This window comes from Lepidochelys kempii, chromosome 5, assembly GCF_965140265.1.
Source record: "Lepidochelys kempii isolate rLepKem1 chromosome 5, rLepKem1.hap2, whole genome shotgun sequence".
Classification (NCBI taxonomy): Eukaryota; Metazoa; Chordata; order Testudines; family Cheloniidae; genus Lepidochelys; species Lepidochelys kempii.
In genome coordinates this window covers 13,843,024-13,865,100 of record NC_133260.1, presented here as the reverse complement: position 1 = coordinate 13,865,100, position 22,077 = coordinate 13,843,024, and the positions used below count along the sequence as shown (strand labels likewise).

Here is a 22,077-nt window from a genome sequence, read left to right as displayed (position 1 = left end):
AGCCCCCTCAACAAAATTCTTCTCTTTACCCCAAACAGGACAGTTATGACCATCTAAAAGACTGGTAAACATCTTGGTTTCCTTCTACAAATTCTCTTCAGCTAAAAGGCACAGGAGAGGTTTTTGAAATGAAAGCCTGACAATCATTTACATTTTAAGTACTTCAACTGTTTTTCCTTTTCTGTATCTCTAATCTTACATATTGCATCTTTAACAAAAGGTTTTAAAGGATTTTTAATGGTGTGGTTGCAAGCTGAGGTCTCTGTATACCAACCCTCCCCCTCCCCACACCCACGAAACTTGTTATACAACTGTTTAAAGTTGGACAGAGTAGTGTTAACACCTTTGACTCAGTGGGGCCTTTATTCCATTTAAATACATACAACGCTTCTTATTGAGGAGAGCACGAGCTGGGGATTGCTTGAGGGAAAAACAGAACCCTCTACCCATAGTTTTTTCCCCCCACAGGAGGATATGATATGGTGCTTGGTTAATAATAGTAATGTTGCAAAAGCAGTGCTCTGTGGAGTACTAGCTCCTACTGCGCTTACTGGTAGTATTCCCACTGGTTTGGGAAGGGAATGCAACAAAGAGTAAGGGTTCTCCGTCCTGCCCAAACAGTTCCAGGGCTGTGAAGTCCTGACCATGCGGGGCTGGCTTGAGGTGTTTCTGGGGAGAGACAGCACCTGCTTTGTTTGTGCGGCACACCCATATCTGCACCCGTATCTTTTCTGCCTGTTTTGACTTTTATTTGCTTCCATCTATCTCTTAGAGCAGAAAGGAGCTTAGGGCCCTGCAATCTACTGAAGGCAAGGACCTTATTAGCAGAGGGTAATTCTGGGCCTGACTTTGATTCTGTGGTCTAGCTGTCCTTGACCCCATCTTTGTCAGCACACTTATGGAAAAGAAAGTACCTCTCAATGTACCATTAGTACTTTGACTTCTTCCCTCAGAGCTGTTCGTTAATCAATGCTATGTCCCCGCACCTACATTTTGACCATTGCCTGGGTGGGAAGGGCAAATAATCCTATTCTGTGCTAGTAAATTAAACTAATCAATAAGTTAGGAAAGACTTCAAAGGTACTGGGGGGAAAACAGCATAGTTAAGGATCACTTTATCTTTTAGTTAACAAAGCCTTAATTTTATTTAATTATGTTTAATCATTTCAACAAGTAACTTGTCAATAAACCACACTGCTTTGTGATGAGTAACAGGAAGCCAGGCTGGGCAGCAAGGAGGGATTGCTGAATGGAATGGAAAGATCAATAAGCTTTATAACAAATACTGCAATGTAGATAAGAATGCATAAAGCGCTTTGTTTTGACTTCTTTTCCATTCAACTAAGAGCATCTTGGTATTAATTTTTCATCGGATCAACAACCATCCAAAATAAACAAATCTTTTAAAATCTAGTTCAGTACAAGGCTGAAAAAGTGGGGAATAAAAAAATATTTAAAATGACACTTAGGGCTGTATCCTAATTTTTGTGAGACACACAGTATAACTTGGTATTAGCCAGGTATCTCCTGGACTACAAATCCCAAGAGCAAATTAGGACAAGAGCTCAGCATACTGTCCCAAAGGGAAGAGCTGCTGCTGAATTAAACTCCTCCCCTCAAGAGAGACAACCGTGGTCTACTAGGCTGAGCATGGGGCTGTGACTCAGGAAACCTAGCTTCTACTCCTAACTCTGCAATTGTCTCTCTATGACCTTGGGCAAGTAACAATCTTTCTGTGCTTCAGTCACCTCCAGCTGTAAAGTGGGAGACAAGGGTAACTCCCTCTTCCAAAGCCATTTTACCCACCTTTGTGATCAACAGCTGACCAAACAGCACTACAAAAGTACAAATCATTGTTATCAGCCTTCTTCACCACCACCAAATCTGGTACATATATGTAGGTCAAATACATGAAATAAATACAACTCACTAAATGCACTGCTGGGTAATACATTCTTTAATTACATAACTAAGGGAAAACAACGGACATACAAGAGCTAACGAATAATACTTGACACTTATATAATGCTTTAACTCTTCAAGGCCTTCTCCACACCTCAACTAGTTTACTGTGTGTATGTGTGCAGCATCACCTGTTTAACATGTGATGTGGCTAGTATTATCTATAGATTTGTTGGGGGGGCAGGGAAGGGAAGGGGACACAGATGTGCTGATTGACTTCCCAAATTTACAGAAGAAGTCAATATGATAATGAGGATTAGTACTTGGCCATTCTTGGTTCCACAAACCTTCCCCCTCAGTGTATAAAAATAAATATGAATCCAAAGAAAATGAGTAAGAACAATGCTCCAATTCCTTCCAAATATACTACTTCCTGTTTGCCCTATTGTACTACTTTGTTCCCATTATTTCCACTCCATCTCCCTTCTATACTCCACTACCTCCTCGGGCCAAAAGCCCAATTCACATGCAAAACTATTCGCATATAAATTCAGCCCTGTGGTCTTACACTAGGACTGAACATAGCCCAACAAGTATTTAAGAAAAATAAAAAAAAAGACCAGTATACATGGTGCGGGTGTGAGCAGGTAACACGGATTTCAATGGAGTTTCACCTACTTAAAGCAGGTTTCTAAATTAAATTTATTCATATTTTCAGAAGTCTCCATCTAGTGCTCTAGGCCCAGTTCTTCCCTCCTTTGTACCCATGCAAGCCAGTGAGAGTACACCCATGTTGCTTGGGTGTAATGGAGGGCAAAATCTGACCAGTATTTAGAGGTTTTTAAAAATTCTGAAATGAAATTCTAAAACTTCAAAAGGCAAGACTTTCAAAACTGGGGGACAGATTCTGAGAAAACATCAGCTCCAAAAATAAGTTGCCAAGTTTTCACAAGATTTCAGTCCTCTGATTGCTGAGTGCTTTTGCAGACCTGGCTGCGAAGGGTCTCGCTGGCAACTGCTGGGTGCTGAGATTTTTTGAAAATCTGGCCCTGGGTGCCTAGAGTTATAGAGTGAAATCCTGGCCCCACTAAAGTCAGTGAGAACTTTGCCACTGACTTCAATGGAACCAGATTTCACACAGACTTTTAAAATCCTTATTTATGTCCCAGTCCTCCAAACATCTATACATGAGTAACTTGACACACAAGTAGTCCCACTGAAAATGTCTTGGTATTTTATTTAATCTTTTAGAATAGTGTAATTTCTTGAAATTTCAGGGTTTTCTGCTTGAAATTGGGACTATTTCAGATGCAAGTGCCTGTAGTCTTTTTTTTAATATATACTGAAAAATTCAAATATTTCCAAATTCCAAGTTTCTAAATCTACTTTGAACGTACGTTAATTTTGGAATCAAAATGGGCAATTTTGAATTGTACGTTTTTACATGTGAAAGTGGTCACTTGTACAAACTTTGTATCATTTCTGGAGTGTGAAGTGGTCCAAAACTAAATGCTGAAATAGTCAAAACTGTATTGTCACTTTAGCACAGCTATTCTCATAATGAGATTATGAATCACATACAAAGATCAGATGCATATGATGATCTTTTTGTCTAGAAAACAAACTGAGGGAGGTTACTCTCACGGTTGCCTCAACAGAGGCCAGGCATCCTGCTGTCTCTAGACTCCATCTTACAGCTGTGACGGGTTCGGCCGCAGAGATCACCTTAGGACTGTCACCTGATGTGCTGAAATTACCTTTGAGCCAGTTTTCCCTGCCAGTTTGGGACTCCAGAACCCTGCCTTGTTGAGCCAGACATGCCAGCCTGCTGCAACACAGACCCAGGGTCTGGGCCATGCTCCCGAAGTTGCAGACAATTAAAAACAGCTCAGCAGGTTACCTGTCTCCAGCACCCAGACCCCAATGGGATCCAAACCCTAAATAAATCCATTTTACTCTGTATAAAGCTTATACAGGGTAAATTTGTAAATTGTTCGCCCTCTATAACACTGATAGACAGATATGCACAGCTGTTTGCTCCCCCAGGTATTAATAACTTTCTCTGGGTTTGTTAATAAACAAAAGTGATTTTATAAAGTATAAAAAGTAGGATTTAAGTGGTTTCAAGTAATAACAGCCAGAACAAAGTAAGTCACAAAGCAAAATAAAACAAAAACACGCAAGTCTAAGCCTAGTAAATTAAGAAGCTGATTACAGGTAATATCTCACCCTCAAAGATGCTCCAGTAAGCTTCTTTCACAGTCTAGACTCCTTCCTAGTCTGGGCCCAATCCTTTCCCCTGGTCCAGTCTTTGTTAAATCCAGCAGACATCTCAGGTGGTAAGCAGAGATTCTGTCATGACTGACAGCCCTCTTTGTTCAGCTCCACCCCGTTTTATAGCTTTGGCATAAGACGGGAATCTTTTGTTTGTGCTTGTCCCCACCCCCACCTCATCAATGGAAAAGTACAAAGATTAAGCTGGATTCCAATATCATGTGACATGGTCATATGTCACTGTAAGACCCCTAGTCTCCATTCTTCCTGAGTTGGCCCACATGCACACAGGAAGGCTTGCAGGTAAATAAACCATTTACAACCAATTGTCCTAGACAGTGGGAGCCATCAAGATTCTAAACCACCATTAATGGCCCACACTTTGCATAATTGCAATAGGACCTCTGAGTTATAGTTCATATTTCTAGCTTCAGATACAAGAATGATACATGCGTACAAAATAGGAGGAATATATTCAGTAGTTTATAACCTGTTACGATACTTTAAAGAGGCCTTTTGCATAAAGCAATTCCAGTTACATCATATTCACACTCATAAGCATATTTCCATAAAACAGATGGTGTGCAACGTCACAACGGCTTCTGACAGTCTCAACTAGTGTGCATAGGCATGAAGACTTGACTTTTCTAAAGAGACTGAACATCCTTTAATATTGTACTGCTGCATGAAGCTTAGCTACCTCAAGGACTACTTCAGCAATTGAGCATGAAAAGGAATTATGGGTTGTTCAAGGCTTTTTTTTTTTTTTTTAAAAGGGTAGTGATGCTGTAATAAATTACCATTTTTATAGTGCATTACTTATAAACCACATAGGGAGAAATGGGCTATTAATATATTAACCATTCACCTCAAAAGATAATTATTTGCATGTGCAATAGCTACTTATCAAAGTATTTTCTTAAACAATTGGATATTAGTGGTTTTAGACTGGAATTAATCCTGTTCTGATCTATTTTTCTTGTATGTATTGTAATACAAAACAGGCCAGATTCTGCACGGATTTAAATCTACAGGATTGCCCAAACAGTAAGTCAGCACAGAATGTGCCATAATAAGTATTGCAATTAAATGCATAAAAGGCAGGTGATGGTTTTGATTTTGATTTTTATTGTGCATGTAACCACAGAATCACCAACCATTATATATAAGGATGAAAAGAGAATGCAGAGACCTTTGTGTTAATTGATTTGTTCATTTTATCATTTAACGCTCACAGAAAGTGCTGTTATGAGGTTGAAGTTGTCTATTTATTCCACAGCAGGTAAAACATGCAGGATAAAATCTTCAAGAGCACTTAAGTGACTTAAATTCCTAAGTCCCACTGAGTTTCAATCAGATTTAAGCTTCTAAGTGCCTACGACACTTATGAAAACTGGACAGGCACGTAAGTAATTTAGGTGCATTTGAAAACTCTACCTGCCTCAATCCTGACTTGGAGAAACCACATATAGGTTAAGAGGGGAGTTCATTCTCGGTGGCCACTGTGTCCTTGGCCTTTCTGATGAAAGTGCCTACAAAGGGATAAATTAGTTCCAACTCTGGTGGGGAATAAAGTATTAGTGAAAACTTTCCAAGAGGATATAAAATGGGTCATGACAGAGATGATGTAAAACACAGATTTGTACAAGTGAATTAAATTATGCATTGTAATTTAAGGATTTTTCACATTCATTTGAATGAAAGCAGTTGTAGATACATTGACCGCAGTCGTTCAGACAAACTGTATGCTGCAGTATAAATGACAACTCACCAGTCATAGACCAAGGATCTCCAGTCACAGAATGAGGCTCTTCCAACAAATGCCCCTAGGGTGTCCTTGTGAAAATCAGCCAGAGAACCACCAATCAAAATAAAAAAGCCAGCAACAAAACATGTGGTTCTTGTGGGTGTGGAGCCCTCACTCATCTTGAGCCACTTTCAGATGGCATCATTATGTGGTTGTCACAATGCATAGCTAAGTAAGTGCTACAGAAATGGATGTGCTTCTCAGTCAGATTTTGTGCGCTGCCACTGTTATGTAAAACTGAAGAGTCATTGATTAATACGGAGACTTTTCTGTGAACATCTGTTGAGTAGAAACAGAAGCTTTTTGTTTGGCCGAGGGGTCCTCAACGTTTTCGTACTGTGCGCTATAGTTTAATACAGATTGTCTTGCCCTTCCCTTTCATTCATGACCCCATGGATCACCTCTCCTTCAATTCATGATCACATATCAACTACAGCACTTGCTCAAAGGGGAAAGTAATGCTAGGGAAGCATTCAATATATCTGCCATCTTTTAAATTCATTTTAGTAGTAGGAAATAAAGGAGAAACCAACACCATGTGATCTGCCAGCTCTCTGAAAACCTCCAGCAAGTGCTTCACAGATCACAATTTGAGAACCACTGGTCTCGTGCATGGCTACAACAGCTTTCTCCCTGCATCCACTTCTGTCATTAGACTTGGCATATAAAGCAATACAGATAAACTAACTTCTGTAGGAAAACTATATTGGTATTCACAAGTACGAAAAACATTGTACTGAACTGGGTAGGATGTACATGTGCTGAGTAGAATCAGAACAGTTCAACTATACATCATCTCTCTCTCTTTGGCTGAGGCCAGATCAGTCCTCTTCTGCTTATATGACCTGAAGCAACCCAATTCAGGCTAAATGCATTAGGGGGCACAGGACTGGGGAAAATACTACCTCTGCTTCCATTTTCCCCATGTCTTCACTGGGAAGCTACAAAAGAGACCTTATATAGGTTCACCACAGAAATTGGGATCATGATGTCTGGGTGCAAGAAGATGTATGGAGTTAGGAATCAGCCACTTTCTGTGGCACTGTTCCCCAGCTTGTCCCGAATGTATCCCATTAGGAATCGATGCTGCTTCCTAGACCATCGATGCTATGGTGATGGGCACAATATAAGAACACAGAGACACACTCCTGCATTGGCAGCTACTGCACAACTGCAGAGGACTTAGCGAAGGGCATCACATTTCCCCTGCTGAAGTCATGCTGCTAGGGGAAAGCAGCACCCTCCTTAGCTATTTCCTGTTGCCATGCATCTCTTCCCTGCTGAACCCCACTCTATTCCCCACAAGGGCTTTGCCAGCTGCATGGATGATTTCTTAAATAATCCATCTTGCTGAGTTTCCTACCCTCTACCCTCATATCACAGGTTTTTCTGAAAGAAAGGATCTTCTAGCTCCATAGCATTTCATTTATTCTCTCCCTCTGCTATTCCTTCTGAACTCTAGATGTTTTAGGATACATTTTGTATGAAAGACACTAAATGATGCTATATTGTATTTTCCATTAACAGACCATTTATTCTTCTAGATCTAAATGAAATTAAAGAAACTGAAGGGTTTTATCCCCCTACTTTTAAAAGTCACATATTAATACCAATAAAATCCAACCTATTTATAGAGTATCTTTCTAAGCACTGGATGTTTTAAGCACCTTACAGTTCTATGCTGAAGCCCTTCTTAGCTTGAATATAGTAAATAACTTGGGTATAAAGTCAAATACTCCATTTTAAATATTAGCAGCTGGTCACACCAGCATATGTCCACTTGATTATGGATTATTCTCATGTGGCACAAATAGCAAGAACTGTAGAATTTAAAAGTGAAAGCTCCAAATTAATCTTTAAATGCTTTAACCAAATATCAAGGCTTTTTCTGCAAGAGTCTAAATAAAATCTTTATCTGTGCTTAGAGGCTCATGCAAATGTATTCAAAATGTACTCTCTGGATCTCTTACCATGGCAGATTGGAAGCTGCTAAAACAAATACAAGATCATCTGATCGGGCCAAGCCATCCATCTGCACCAATAATTCTGTTTTCATCCGCCGACTTCCTTCGTGTTCACCGCTATCAAGATTCAGAGAAATGTTGTTTGCTCAGTGCTTTAATGCAATCACCTTTATTAAGACACAGCAGCTGACCCATAGTCACAGTTTTGTCCCAGTTCAAAGCATGATTAAGTACTCTTAGCTAACATCCAAGCATTAAGTCAGGCTTCCTGATGATTACTTAACAGTACTCATTTCAGTGCATTACCCTGGAGTAAATCCACTATTAATGGAGTAAAAGAAAAATATATATTTTGTTTTATCTTTGCATGAAGATTAATACAAAATAATGAGTAAATACCACAGTTAGTATTTAGAGGGAAATGTTGCTAAGCCTTGGGTTAGCATTATGTAGGAGAACTTACAGAGGTAAAGGTTGCAGTTAACATACTAACATTGTTGATGTATTCAGTGCAACTAGTATAAAGCGGAAGAGTTTGTGAGAGAATTTAAATGGGCACAGAAAGACATTTACTACTGAATTTAATATACTTCATGTCTTTGTCTGCTCCCAAGAAAACAGACCATGAAGAACTGAAACAGTAAAAGCCAAAAATTCTTCTTTGAGACAGAGGATTAGGAATCCCACCTAAGAAAAGATGAGGTTTAAGGGCTTGTTCCTGCAACGTGCTAAGAACTCTGGCCTCAATACAGTCAAACATTTTAGCAAGTGCTTAAGTGCTTTGCTGGATTGAGGCCTCTGATCCAAAGTGCTAAGCACCTTGCAAGATCAAGCCCTAAGAAAGCCTAGTGTGTATGCTCTGCAGTTCAGGTCTTATTTCTGTAAAGTGTCATCTTGACATATTGTGCTGTATCAATATTTAATAAAATAACCTCATTCTTGGATATGTATCCCACTTTGATCTACCACTCACTGGAGTCAGGGAGAGTTATAAAAAAGTATGAGTGCAAAAGCTGGCCTATACTTTATAGCCACTAATTGGCAGTGATTTTACAAGTTGCATCTTTATAATACAGTGTGCTGTATACATTCTTTATGAGCACATATAAACACCTGGACATGGTATGCAAAGCATCTAGAAACCTCTGTAAAGGGCACCCTATGCATATGCTGTAATAAAAACAACATCTATAAATCGTTTTTGCCCCCAATCCCATCAGTTTTCTCAAACTTTAACTGTGTGTATTGTCACGGATGGCAGTATTAATGTTGCTTCATTCTTGCTGCTACAAATCCCGTCCATGCTTTAGTAATTTCTTTACACAGTGATGCAACTGCCTCCCTCTCTGTCCTTACTGTCTCTCACCCTGTCACCCCCAACTAGTCCATCCAAAAGGTTGCAGTCAAAGGTCATCTTCTTATTCTCCTCTGTGAATCCCTTCACTGTTTCCTCCAGTCCAGTTCTTATTTTAAAAGATATTCATAACTGTATTCTTGTACCCCTCTCCCACTCATATTCTTCCTGGGCCAACATATCCCAGTTAATCCCACGCTGCTCATCATGTGTTCTTCTGTACCACCCCTTATTCGGATATCTATGGATTTATAGTGGATTATTGTTGGAATTATTCAGGCATGAGCCTTGCAGGTTAAAAATGGGCTTAAAGAAAATTATTTTTAAAAAATTAAATCTAAAACAAAATGATTACAGTTAAAATACAACTCAAAATAGTTATTCTGTCAATAGGATCTAAATTATAGGTCTTTCTATGGGCCCAATCATGCTTCTATTGAAGTTCACAGAGTAGGTGCAGGCCTTATTTGAACTAATGGTAACAGGGTCAATGCACTAGTAAGTGTTGATCTTTAAAAGAATTATTTTGAAGCTATCGCCAGCTAAATCGTCAATTACCCAGGATGATTGCCTCTCTGACTCATTACTGACTCCAGCTCGTCCAAGAAAATTGTGGAGGGAGCATGATATCGGGCAAGTTCGAATAACACCTGTTCAAAGAAAAGAATCCACAAAACAGAATTAACAACTGCGGCAAGCAAAAAGGTGATAAGGGCCATTGATACAAAAGCTAAATAATGATACAAATTAGCGCACACATCACAAAAACCTTTTTTGGGGGAAGAATGAAATAAATGTTCTGACTTGGTAGAGGATCCCAGAGTTCTTCCTTAATTCTGAAAGGTTTATAAAAGGAGAGATCAAGAACACACACACACAATCCTGTCTTTACATTTAAATCTTTCCGTGTACTTGGCTAGGATTTAGAGGGAGAATAATGGGATATAAGAAAAGGATTCCATCGAAGGATTCTGGGGAAATCCTAAATTGTTACTAGAAATTAAATATTTTTCCTTTATTGCTGCTCCATTTGTTTTTCCCCCCTCAAATCCTTATTTTAAAAAAACAAATAAAAAAAATTCCAGTGACAAAAAAAAACAAACCCAAAACACAATATTCTCTTAATCAGAATAAATTCTTATTTTTCCTGAGGAGAACATTATTCTAATCAACAGAATGTTGTTGGTTTCTTTCACTGGAATTTTTGTGATTTTTTTTAAAAATAAGAATTTGAGAAAAAAACAAATGGAGCAACAATAAAAGAAGAAAAATATGTGCCTGTCCCTAATGCTCAATTTCTTGTCGAAATCCTAAATTGCTATAATTAATCTGCCTCTGCATTTACTGCTTTTGTTACCCCATGACTGTGTTAGGTCTACTGGCAAATAAAAGTCCCTACAATCTTTAGCCTAAATTAAAGTGCCACAAGCAACTGTAGTGATGGCTGTGATACTTCCCAGGGGTACCCAGAGTTGTAAGGCACCTAGCTACGACATGCCCTTAGTATGAGGAAGTTTTGTCTGTGCCTGCTATGGATCAGCATGACTCCATCATCCTCTGGAAACATGAGCACTACCTTTCAGGCCTCCCTCTCCACATGCAGGTTAGCGAAAGGCACACACAAACTGCCCCCAGTCCTCCGAGCATCCCTCTGGAGTCACCAGTCCCTTATCTACTGAACAGTCACTAAAGCCTGAGATTCTCTGTTCCCAAAGAAACAGCACACCAGCTTATTAGATTCCTCGAAGGATCACCACTCCGTTTAACATACAGTATTTATATATACTCACTATATATTTATAGTGAAAACAAGAATAAGTTTATCATCAAAGAACAGAGATTCAAGTGATAGAGTGAGAATATTGGAAACAAATGGTTACATATAAAACATAAGAAGGGTCACACTGGGTCAGACCAATGGTCCATCTAGCCAGTATCCTGTCTTCTGACAGTGGACAATGCAGGTGCTTCAGAGGGAATGAACAGAACAGGTAATCATCAAGTGATCCATTCCCTGTTGCCCATTCCCAGCTTCTGGCAAACAGAGGCTGACAAAATCATAACATTCTTCTAGAGCGTAAACTAAACTCACAAGACATTCCTCAGTCTCCTATAGAAGAACTTACCCCAGTCCTTTTCCTAGCATTTTCAGACAGGAAGGCTGAGATCCCCCTTTCATAAGATCAAGACTGCTGGCAGATTGTCTTCACAGTCTGAAGCGTGCTAAGGCACCTCTCTGCACCCCCCTGCACCTCCAGATAGACCTGACCAGACCTGGGGTTCCAAAGAGGATGGATCTAGACTGTTCTCAGATGACAGAACAAGGAGTAATGGTCTCAAGTTGCAATGGGGGAGGTTTAGGTTGGATATTAGGAAAAACTTTCACTAGGAGGGTGGTGAAGCACTGGAATGGGTTACCTAGAGAGGTGGTGGAATCGCCTTCCTTAGAGGTTTTCAAGGTCAAGCTTGACAAAGCCCTGGCTGGGATGATTTAAGCTGGGGATTGGTCCTGCTTTGAGCAGGGGATTGGACTAGGTGACTCCCTGAGGTCCCTCCCAACCCTGATATTCTATGAAAACAGGTCGTCCCCCATTCCTGTGGTTTACCTCTTCCTGTTAGTTTCCTTCTGAAGCCTCCACAAGCTCTTTGTTAGCATTTGACTCAATAAGCTAATAAACTTCTATTTTAAGATACACAATAAGCCGTGGTCCACCAGGGAGATAAGTTTGTGCATGCTACCTTAGAGCAGTGGCTCTCAACCTTTCCAGACTACTGTACCCCTTTCAAGAGTCTGATTTGTCTCGTGTACCCCAAGTTTCACCTTACTTAAAAGCTTACAAAATCAGATATAAAAATACAAAGAAGTGTCACAGCACACTATTACTGAAAATGGCTTACTTTCTCAATTATAAAGTACATCAAATTGGAATATAAATATTGTATCTGCATTTCATTATATAGTATACAGAGCAATATAAATAAATCACTTTCTATTAAATTTTAGTTTGTACTGACTTCGCTAGTGCTTTTTATCAGGGCTGTCGATTAATCACAGTTAACTCACGTGATTAACTCCAAAAAATTAAACACAATTAATTGCAGTTTTAATTGCGCTGTTAAACAATAGAATACCAATTGAAATGTATTAAATATTTTGTATGTTTTTCTACATTTTCAAATATTTGATTTCAATTTACAACACAGAATACGAAGTGCACAGTGCTCACTTTATAGTATTTTTATTACAAATATTAGCAATGTAAAAATGATAAACAAAAGAAATAATATCAGAGAGGTAGCTGTGTTAGTCTGGATCTGTAGAAGTGGGTATTCACATATGAAAACTTATGCTCCAATACCTCTGTTAGTCGATAAAGGTGCCACAGGACCTTTGCTGCTTTTACAAAAGAAATAGCATTTTTCAATTTACCTCATACAAGTACTGTAGTGCAATCTCTTTCATGAAAGTGCAACTTACAAATGTAGATTTTTTGTTACATAACTGCACTCAAAAACAAAACAATGTTAAAAACTTTAGTGCCTACAAGTCCACTCAGTCCTACTTCTTGTTCAGCCAATCACTAAGACAAACAAGTTTGTTTACATTTACAGGAGATAATGCTGCCTGCTTCTTATTTACTGTGATGGGTTGGACCCCTTGGGAAGTCACCTGATGTGCTGAGATACCACTGAGTCTACCTGTTCTTCCAGCATGGACCCCCTTTAACCTGTCTTGCTGAGCCAGGCTCTTAAAACCTCCTCTAACACACACACAGGCAGGGCCACACCCAGCTGCAGATCAGCTCTGGGAAGATTCAGTTTAAGGGACTTGCTCCAGCACTCAGACTTCCACCTCCTTTGGAGTGCAGACCCAAAGATATATTATGAAATTTGCTTCTTCCCTCAATGTGGAGGAGGGTGTACACAACTTCTCGCCCCCACCCCCCAGTTAGAAATCACATAAACTGGGTTATATTGTAAACCAGAAATAAATTTATTAACTATAACAGGTATATTTTAAGTAGTTAAGGAGGTAGCAGACAGAACAAGGCAGATTACTAAGAAAATAAAACAGAGCAGGCAAACTAAGCTTAATACACTGAAGAAACGGGTTACATGCAAGTTCTCACCTAAATGTGGTTCTAATAATCTTCACAGGCCAGATGCCCTTCCAGCCTGGGTTCAGTTCTTTTCCCCCAGTTCAGGCTTAGATGTTTCCAGCAGTCATCTTGGGTGGAATAGCAGGGGAGAACTGATGACCTGGATTGCCCCATTCCCCACCCTTTAATAGGGTTTGCATAAAGCAGGAGCCCTGTGTTTCCTAGTTTGACCCCCCTTAGCTTCTTGTGGAAAAGAATTCAAGATGGATTCCAGTCTCAGGTGACATGGTTACATGCCTCTGTAGGGCCCTTGTAGCCATTCTTCACAGGCTGATCCACATGTTCACAGGAAGACTAAGCTCTTTTACAGTCCATTGTCTTTGTTGATGGGCCATCCACCCTGTCTGGCTTTTCCATTGTGGTACCTGAAGTGTTAGTAGTGGGCATCACCCAAAGTAGCATAGTTGAACACGGATACATAGATAATATTCCGAATTTCAGATACAGAAATTATACATACATACAAAGAATATAAGAACGGCCATACTGGGTCAGACCAAAGGTCCATCACACCCAGTATCCTGTCCTCTGACAGTGGCCAATAGCAGGTGCCCCAAAGGGAATGAACAGACAGGTTATCATCAAGTGATCCATGCCCTGTCACCCAATCCCAACTTCTGGCAAACAGAGGCTAGAGACACCATTCCTGCCCATCCTGGCTAATTGCCATTGATGGACCTATTTTCCATGAATCTATCTACTCCCTTTTGAACCCTGTTATAGTATTGGCCTTTACAACACCCTCTGGCAAGGAGTTCCAGAGGTTGATAGTGCATTGCATGAAAAAATACTTTGTGTTTATTTTAAACCTGCTACTTATTAATTTCATTTAGTGGCCCCTTGTTCTTGTATTATGAGAAGGAGTAAATAACAGTAAATAGGATAATCGCATTCAGTAAATCATAACCTTTCCAATGATATCTCACATGATCCATTTGCATGAAGTATATCTCATTTATGTCATTCATATCATAAGCATATTTTCATAAAGAATATGGAATGACACATCACAACAATGTCACCTGAAAATGAGAACAGGTGTTCACATGGCACTGTTGTAGCTGGCACTGCAAGGTATTTATGTGCCAGATATGCTAAACATTCATATGTGCCTTCATGCTTCGGACACCGTTCCAGAGGACATGCTTCCATGCCAATGACACTCATTAAAAAAATAATGTATTAATTAAATTTGTGGTTGAACTCCTTGCGGAAGAATTGTATGTCTCCTGCTCTGTTTTAACTGCATTCTGCCATACATTTCGTGTTATGGCAATGGCGGATGATGACCCAGCACATGTTTGTTTTAAGAACACTTTCAAAGTAGATTTGACAAAATGCAAGAAGGTACCAATGTGATATTTCTAAAGATAGTATAGCACTTGACCCCAGGTTTAAGAATATGAAGTGCCTTCCAAAATCTGAGCGGGACAAGGTGTGGAGCATGTTTTCAGAAGTCTTAAAAGAGCACCACTCCGATGCAGAAACTACAGAACCTGAATCACCAGAAAAGAAAATCAACCTTTTGTTGGTGGCATCTGACTCAGATGATGAAAATGAATGTGTGTCAGTCTGCACTGCTTTGGATCATTGTCCAGCAGAACCCATCATCAGCATGGAAGCATGTATTTTGGAATGGTGGGTGAAGCATGAAGGCACATATGAATCTTTACCGCACCTGGCACGTAAATATCTTGCGACGCTAGCTACAACAGTGCCATGCGAACACCTGTTCTCTCCCTTGTTTGTCTGAGAGATTGGCTGAACAAGAAGTAGGACTGAGTGGACTTGTAGGCTGTAAAGTTTTACATTGTTTTATTTTTGAGTGCAGTTATTTTTTGTACATAATTCTACATTTCTAAGTTCAACTTCTATGATAAAGAGATTGCACTACAGTACTTGTATTAGGTTTATGGAAAAATACTATTTCTTTTTTACAGTGCAAATATTTGTAAAAAAAATATAAAGTGAGCACTGTACACTTTGTACACTGAAATCAATATACTTGAAAATGTAGAAAACATCCAAAAATATTTAAATAAATGGTATTCTATTATTGTTTAACAGAGCGACAAATCGTGATTAATTTTTTTCATTGCGCAATTAATTGCGATTAATTATTTTAAATTGTTTGACAGCCCTACTTTTTATGTAGCCTGTTGTAAAATTAGGCAAATATCTACATGAGTTGATGTTCCCCCGGAAGACCTCTGTGTACCCCCAAGGGTACACGTAGCCCTGACTGAGAACCACTGCCTTAGAATGATCTGCCTTTAACTATAAGGTCTAGAGAACATATTTTTCAGCATATACACAACTCCTCACATATTTTCTTTACATACAACTCACAGTAAGTATGATGACCAGTGTGGCACAGGCTTTCAGTACATACCTTACATGACCCCTTTTGATGAACCCAGGGTACCTCTGTGCCCTATGCCAGCTGGCATCAAGAGGTCTTTGGGTCACAGTGGCAGAGTCTGCAACAGACCACGACAGCTGCCATTCCCAGAGGGAGCTCCTCATCTGATTGCAATCAGAAAGGAATTGAAACCCAAACATTGTAGAGGTGGGGCGCATTGAGGACTTACTGTCAGTAGATCTCAAAATTTAGTATGCCTGCCTGGGATCCAATATGTCAAAAATCTTTGAGTGGTAGGGGATATCTGATTCACATTATGTTACAGAGCTGAAATGCACCCACAAATCCAGTCAATACAATAACTTCATAAAAGTAATATTATTCCCATTTGACAGAAGGGGAAATTGGAGCACAGAATGAAATCACTTGCCCAAGATTTCAGAGGGTATCAATATCAGAGGAACCACTCAGCATTTCCTGGTTCCCAGTTCAGTGCTCAATCCACTAAAAAACACCTGTTCTCCAGTTAGTCACATGACAGCTATTAGAGTACAATGTAAATGAAGATAACAATTCTTACCCGGACAAGTTTTTCTGAATCACCCCTCCATTTGCTGACAATAGTGGATGCTGAAATGTTGAAGAAAGTTGTATTGCATTCAGTAGCAACAGCCTTAGCAAGCAGAGTCTTTCCAGTACCTATCAGCAACAGGGATGAGGAAATTCACTCTGAGTAAATAAAATGTAAATATAGGAATAACTCCCTTCATCATCTTACTAGTCAGCAAATGAACACTGACAAGAAGAATGGAAATGCAATTAGAACTATTTGGAGAAAAGCAGGTAATACAGGACTTCAAGTCACAGCACCACTGACAAATACATTCAAACCGTTTCTGAGGTACTATATTGAAATGATCAGAGCACCTCAATGGGCTGTATTGAAGCAAATAAATAAAAGAACATACAAGACCAGACCCAATGTTATTTCACTGGGGGCAGCTAGCAGCTTGTCTAACACACTAATAGTTCTACAGACTCCGCAGATGCTATCATGTTATGTCTACACTAAAAACACTACAGTGTAGACACTTGCTACAGCAATGGAAGGAGTTCTCCTGTCACTGTAGTTAATTCATCTCCCTGAGAGACGATAGCTCCAGAAAGAATTTTTCCATAGACCTAGCTATCTATACCAGGGGTTAGGTCAGCATAACGGTCTCTCTCAGGGCTGTGGATTTTGCATGCTGATGAAAGTTTTCAGTGTAGACCAGTCATCAGTGTCTAGGCAACTTTCCAGTGGTGCCTTGGAGGGTGACAGAGATAGTGTGGAGAGCAGTCTAGACAGTGAGAGCATTTGGAGAGACTGCAGAAGTGTTAGTTTGTGGGACAGCCTCCATCTTTGCTAGGAGACCAACACCATTTTCAAAATTAACTCCTAAATGAAGGAGAGGGGGAGCTGGTACATTTTTCCAGGAAGGGATAGTCCAAGCCAAATGTATATCTCTTTGAAGGTCAGTCCCAGCCAAATTTGTACTACTGGCAACTATGGCAAATGGAGCAACAATATGGAATTGACATGCCCTCCGAAGCACATGACTGCTCTGATTACACTTGGAGTCAAGAATGTTGGTTGGAGGGAAGATTTAGGTGTAGAAATATCCTAGAGTTGTGGGAATTCTGGATGTGGCAAGAGTGTAGATTGAAGGGCTAATCTCCATGACACCAAGTAAATTTGTTAGATTCATATATTGGAGCAAATCAGCATGAAGCTCTTAAAATGCATTTTTAATTAATCTGTTTGGATATGAACAAAAATAGCAATATATGTAGCTACACCTATATTTATAGTATAAACTTGTACCTACCTGGAGGTCCATATAATAATAATCCTTTCCAAGGGGAGAGAATCCCGGTAAACAGCTGTGGATACTGTGGAAACAAAAGAGCAATTCATGGATTAAAAATATAAAATCTGAGTCAAAATGCTGGTTTTTTGCAACAATCTTGTACATGGAGGAAATCTAGGAAACTAGAACAGAGGAAAAATAAAAGAATTACATAATAGATTTTACCATACAACATGCTACATTTAACCACATGAAATCTATTTTAAATGTATTTTTCATGTTTTTATTTTGTATAAATGGATATAGTTTGCTATTCTCTTCAGTAATTCATTTTCCTATAGCATGATGTGTCTGGCAGCTTTTCTTTAGGCAAAATTCCCACAGAATAAGCACTAACAGAGTGGGCTTTTTCTATCCAGCATACTGCGGAGCATTTGTATATGAAAAGTTACACGGCATTGTCAACTTAAATTCCATTTGCTGACTAGGAACTACGTTCAGAAAAGGACAGATACAGTCAGAACGATGGGTCAGCACTCTACAAGAAAAATTTTAACTAGCTGATGATATTCTGACCATGATAATGTATAGAAATGGTGTCCAATATTGGTTTTCTCAAAGCTATTTAGAGCCTTACCCTTATAGGATACACCACTGCTTCCTTGACTAACCGCTTGGCTGCATCAAGTCCAATAATGTCATCCCACTTTATGTTTGGATTATGAAGATAAATGTCCTGTAATGCAATTTGATCTTTTTTAGAAAAAAATAAAGTTTTCATGTACAAATATAATAAACCCTCAAGTAGCAAAACAGCCTACTTATTCCAGGATGTGAAGTAATAGTGATATAGGTTTCAGAGTAGCAGCCGTGTTAGTCTGTATCCACAAAAAGAACAGTAGTACTTGTGGCACCTTAGAGACTAACAAATTTATAAGAGCATAAGCTTTCGTGGACTACAGCAAAGTGATGCAAACTGTTTAATTTACAGTATAGGCTCGTAACTGTTAGCTCACAAAAGGGAAGCACTTGGCACACACAATAATAATTCCCAGAAAAACCACTACTTATGGCTGGCTCTCATTGAAGCCAATGGAGGTTAGACATTGGCTTTAAGGGGAGCACAGTAATGGCCATAGTGGATCAGACCAATGATCCATCTCCTCAACAGTAGCTGGTATCAGATAATTCAGAGCAAGGTGCAATAAACTCCTTAATGGATAATTGTGGAATAATCTACCCGGGGAGAACATTCTATATAATAATTAGTGTATGCCCTGAAGAATTCATTCAGATAATTTCATTCAGTTTGTCAAATTATCTAATCCATTTAAATCCTACTAAGATCTTGGCCTCAATAATATTTTGTGGCAGTACGTTCCACAGATGAATTTTTGCATAGAAAGAAAAATCACATCCTTAATATAATTTGTTGGGGATTTAATTGGGACCACATTGCTGAATCAGGGTCTTAATCCATGTCACTGACTTCTTCAGCCATCTTGGTAATATATTAAAGGTTTTCCTAACAGCTGACTAGTGTACAGTTTCGAAAGTAAGGACATAGGGAAACGCAATGCTGGTCTTGTCAGTACAGCTCCAACAGCATGGAGTAGTATATCCCCTGGCCCCATAAGGAAGAGTGTTCTAAATTATTTGTGTGTGTTCTAGGCCAGGAAAAAATATCTTTTCTAATGTCATTACATGCAAGAAAGGGAAAACACATTGGGTCTAATTTATCATTGGTGTAATTTTAATGGGGATACACCAGGAAAAAAAACTGGCCTGGTACCTTCAAGAATTAGCATTATCCTTACCAACAAGAAGAAACCAACAGCATTCTCAGACACCTACAGTAACCTACAGTAACCCTCTAAATGACTGAAATGAAGATCCAATCTTACTCTGCTTACAACCGTTGCAAGTTCTCTCATCTCACCACTCATGCCAATAAAAGCACTCAGAGGTTTCAACAATCGTTCCTAAAAAGACAGAAGTAAGTGGGAGTCAACAATTTATTTCACTAAATTTTTAATACAAATTATGAAGCAGTTTCAAAACAGTAACACATTCAGGTAAAATGGTAAAGGTACAAACAACAACAGTGACATTGAAATAAGACATATCTGAGATGCCCCCATAGCTCTTCACTATAAGGGTAAGCCATTATAGGAGATCTCCTTAAGTCCTAATGGGTGAACTTATGACTCAGGGCTGGATTCTGCCAAACTTACTCACAGCAAGTAGCTTCCTTACTCCACAAATAGTTTTATTTATCTCAGCATAAGGATGGCAGAACCTGACCTGCAGGGATTAAGGCCCTTCAGGAATATAAGCGACTTATCACACCTTCTCATGTGCTGTTTTAAAGGATGATGTTCCTTTCAAGTATAACAGGCAGCCCCATACAGTTTAGCACTGGCTGAGAAGGGGTGATTTTGCTGGTGGCTTTGGCTTGTAGTAGGCAGCAGTGGCCTTGACTGAAAACCTCTACCCCAAAGATTTTAGTGTCCTGGGGAAAGGCTAAAATACAGAGACTTCAGTATCTTGACATAAATTTGGAGACAGAAGAAACTGTTGGCTGAAACTTGAACACACAGGGTAATAGTCTGTCCCTACTGAAGTCAGGGACAAGGATTTCACCCAGATCTGTTTTGTGGAGCTCTGAAAATTGTGCTACATTTGTGAATTATAAAATGTGATTTGTATTTGCCACAAACATCCCTGTTTGGGGAGTACATAAATGTCAACAGATTAGACTAGTGTTAGTGTCCATTCATTGCTTTTTCAGCAAGGACATAAGCAACTCCAGAAGTTCAAACCGTTGGGACCATGTCAATTATGGTATTTTATTTTACTGTTCCCCGTTGCATAGTTCAGTGCATAGTTACTTCTAAAGTTAATTTTGTTAGATGGAAATAATAATCCCTTACTGAAGGATCTGGATCACAGTTAAGGCTGTTTGAGGCTATTTCATTTGATGCTCCTTTGATAGCATCTTGGATCATCCCACGGAAGTCAATTATTTGGCCCTGAAGGGGGGAGAAAAAAAAAAGAGTGATGTAATAGGCTTTATCCTATCTAAAGAAAGTATCTGAGTCTACATTTAAAACTTCATGAATTACAGAGTACAAAGCAAGCTTAACAAGATGACAGCTCTCCAACGACAAAAGGCAACAGGCCAAATTCTGCCCAAGAAGTCAATGGAAGCAGTGGGGGAAGAACCCAGGTGTCTTAAATCTCAGTGTTGTGCTTTAACTACAAAACCATCTGTCTACCACTTTCAAGCAGCAGAAAAAAAATTATACATTCAGTTTCTGTTTTTACTATTAGGAGTTGGACTTTTCTATCCTATTTCTACATTGTTCCTTAGTTCTATGCAGAGTACACTAACTATGCCAAATAATGGGCTACGGATAAAAGTTACAGTCCATCAGCAGATACTTAGGAGCCCTCAGACAGCCACACAGAAGAAGTATTTTATGTAAACGTACAGAAGAGTCATATCAAACCTTCGTGTACAACTTCTCTGCTTTTCTTCATATACATTCCCATAATGTAGACGTGTTTTGTGCATAGAAAGTTTCTACTGACCCTTCTTGGGTGAGTGCTTTCTCCTCCACCACCTCTGTTGATTGCGGACACATTTAAACCAAAATCAGCTCGCTCCCGAGTAACTGTATTGTCATTCTCCTAAAGAAAAATCAGTTTTAGAAAAAACAATTCTTTCCAACCAGATGAGTGTTAGACTCACTGTAGTTCTTCACACATGCCCAGATGGTAAGATTTTTCAGCTGAACTTTTATATTCCACTGAACTCATACCAATAATGCCCGATGTTAGTATGTAACATTATTATGTGCGCCTTTAGGTCTCAATCTGGCTAGCTGCTGAAAGCAATTCAGAGCCACAACTCTAGCACTCAGCGTTCATTTGTTTCCTCTGCAGAGAGTTTTCTATACAGTATAGAGAAATCGGCATAGTGCTCAGTAATGAGGAGAAACCTCTATGAGCACCATGAATGGAGCATTAGGGTACAGAAGGGATAACAGATATGACTGGAAGAGGAGGTAGAGAATGAGCAATGCATCTGTTTAAATGCAAATGATGGGCTATTTTAGGATTTTAAGTTACTTCAACATCTATCCATGACTAGTGGCTACTGCTGTGTACTAAATTGCTGCACTTACAAAAAAGTGACAGCAGGGTCAGGCATAAGATCCAGCCCCTAACACAGAAACGTGTTCAAGGATTTTAAGAAAACAATCTCCGGCACCTACTCAATGCCTCAAGAATCATGCTAGGCTAGCTCATCTCAGCTTACTTCACCTTAACACATAGTTAATTGCAAAGCATCATGTTCAGCAACCCTGCCAGAATTGACCCCAAAGAGCAAAAGACCAC

The 22,077-nt window shown here is 39.3% G+C and overlaps 1 protein-coding gene across 9 annotated transcripts in view; it reads right to left on the bottom strand.

The window, feature by feature from the left end:
• The window catches only part of KATNAL2 (katanin catalytic subunit A1 like 2), an 85,983-nt gene that overhangs the window by 36,430 nt on the left and 27,476 nt on the right, over positions 1–22,077 (bottom strand). For 8 of the 9 annotated variants that reach the window (XM_073343486.1, XM_073343479.1, XM_073343480.1 and 5 more), the window contains 8 exons: positions 21,268–21,366; positions 20,607–20,705; positions 19,578–19,655; positions 18,311–18,409; positions 17,692–17,755; positions 16,404–16,522; positions 9,860–9,951; positions 7,954–8,064 (listed from right to left, as the gene is read on the bottom strand). In XM_073343486.1, coding sequence (XP_073199587.1) covers positions 7,954–8,064; positions 9,860–9,951; positions 16,404–16,522; positions 17,692–17,755; positions 18,311–18,409; positions 19,578–19,655; positions 20,607–20,705; positions 21,268–21,366 — 761 coding nt within the window. Of the gene's footprint in view, positions 1–5,119; positions 6,263–7,953; positions 8,065–9,859; positions 9,952–16,403; positions 16,523–17,691; positions 17,756–18,310; positions 18,410–19,577; positions 19,656–20,606; positions 20,706–21,267; positions 21,367–22,077 lie in introns of those variants that run through there. The other variant, XM_073343488.1, reaches the window with a different exon arrangement.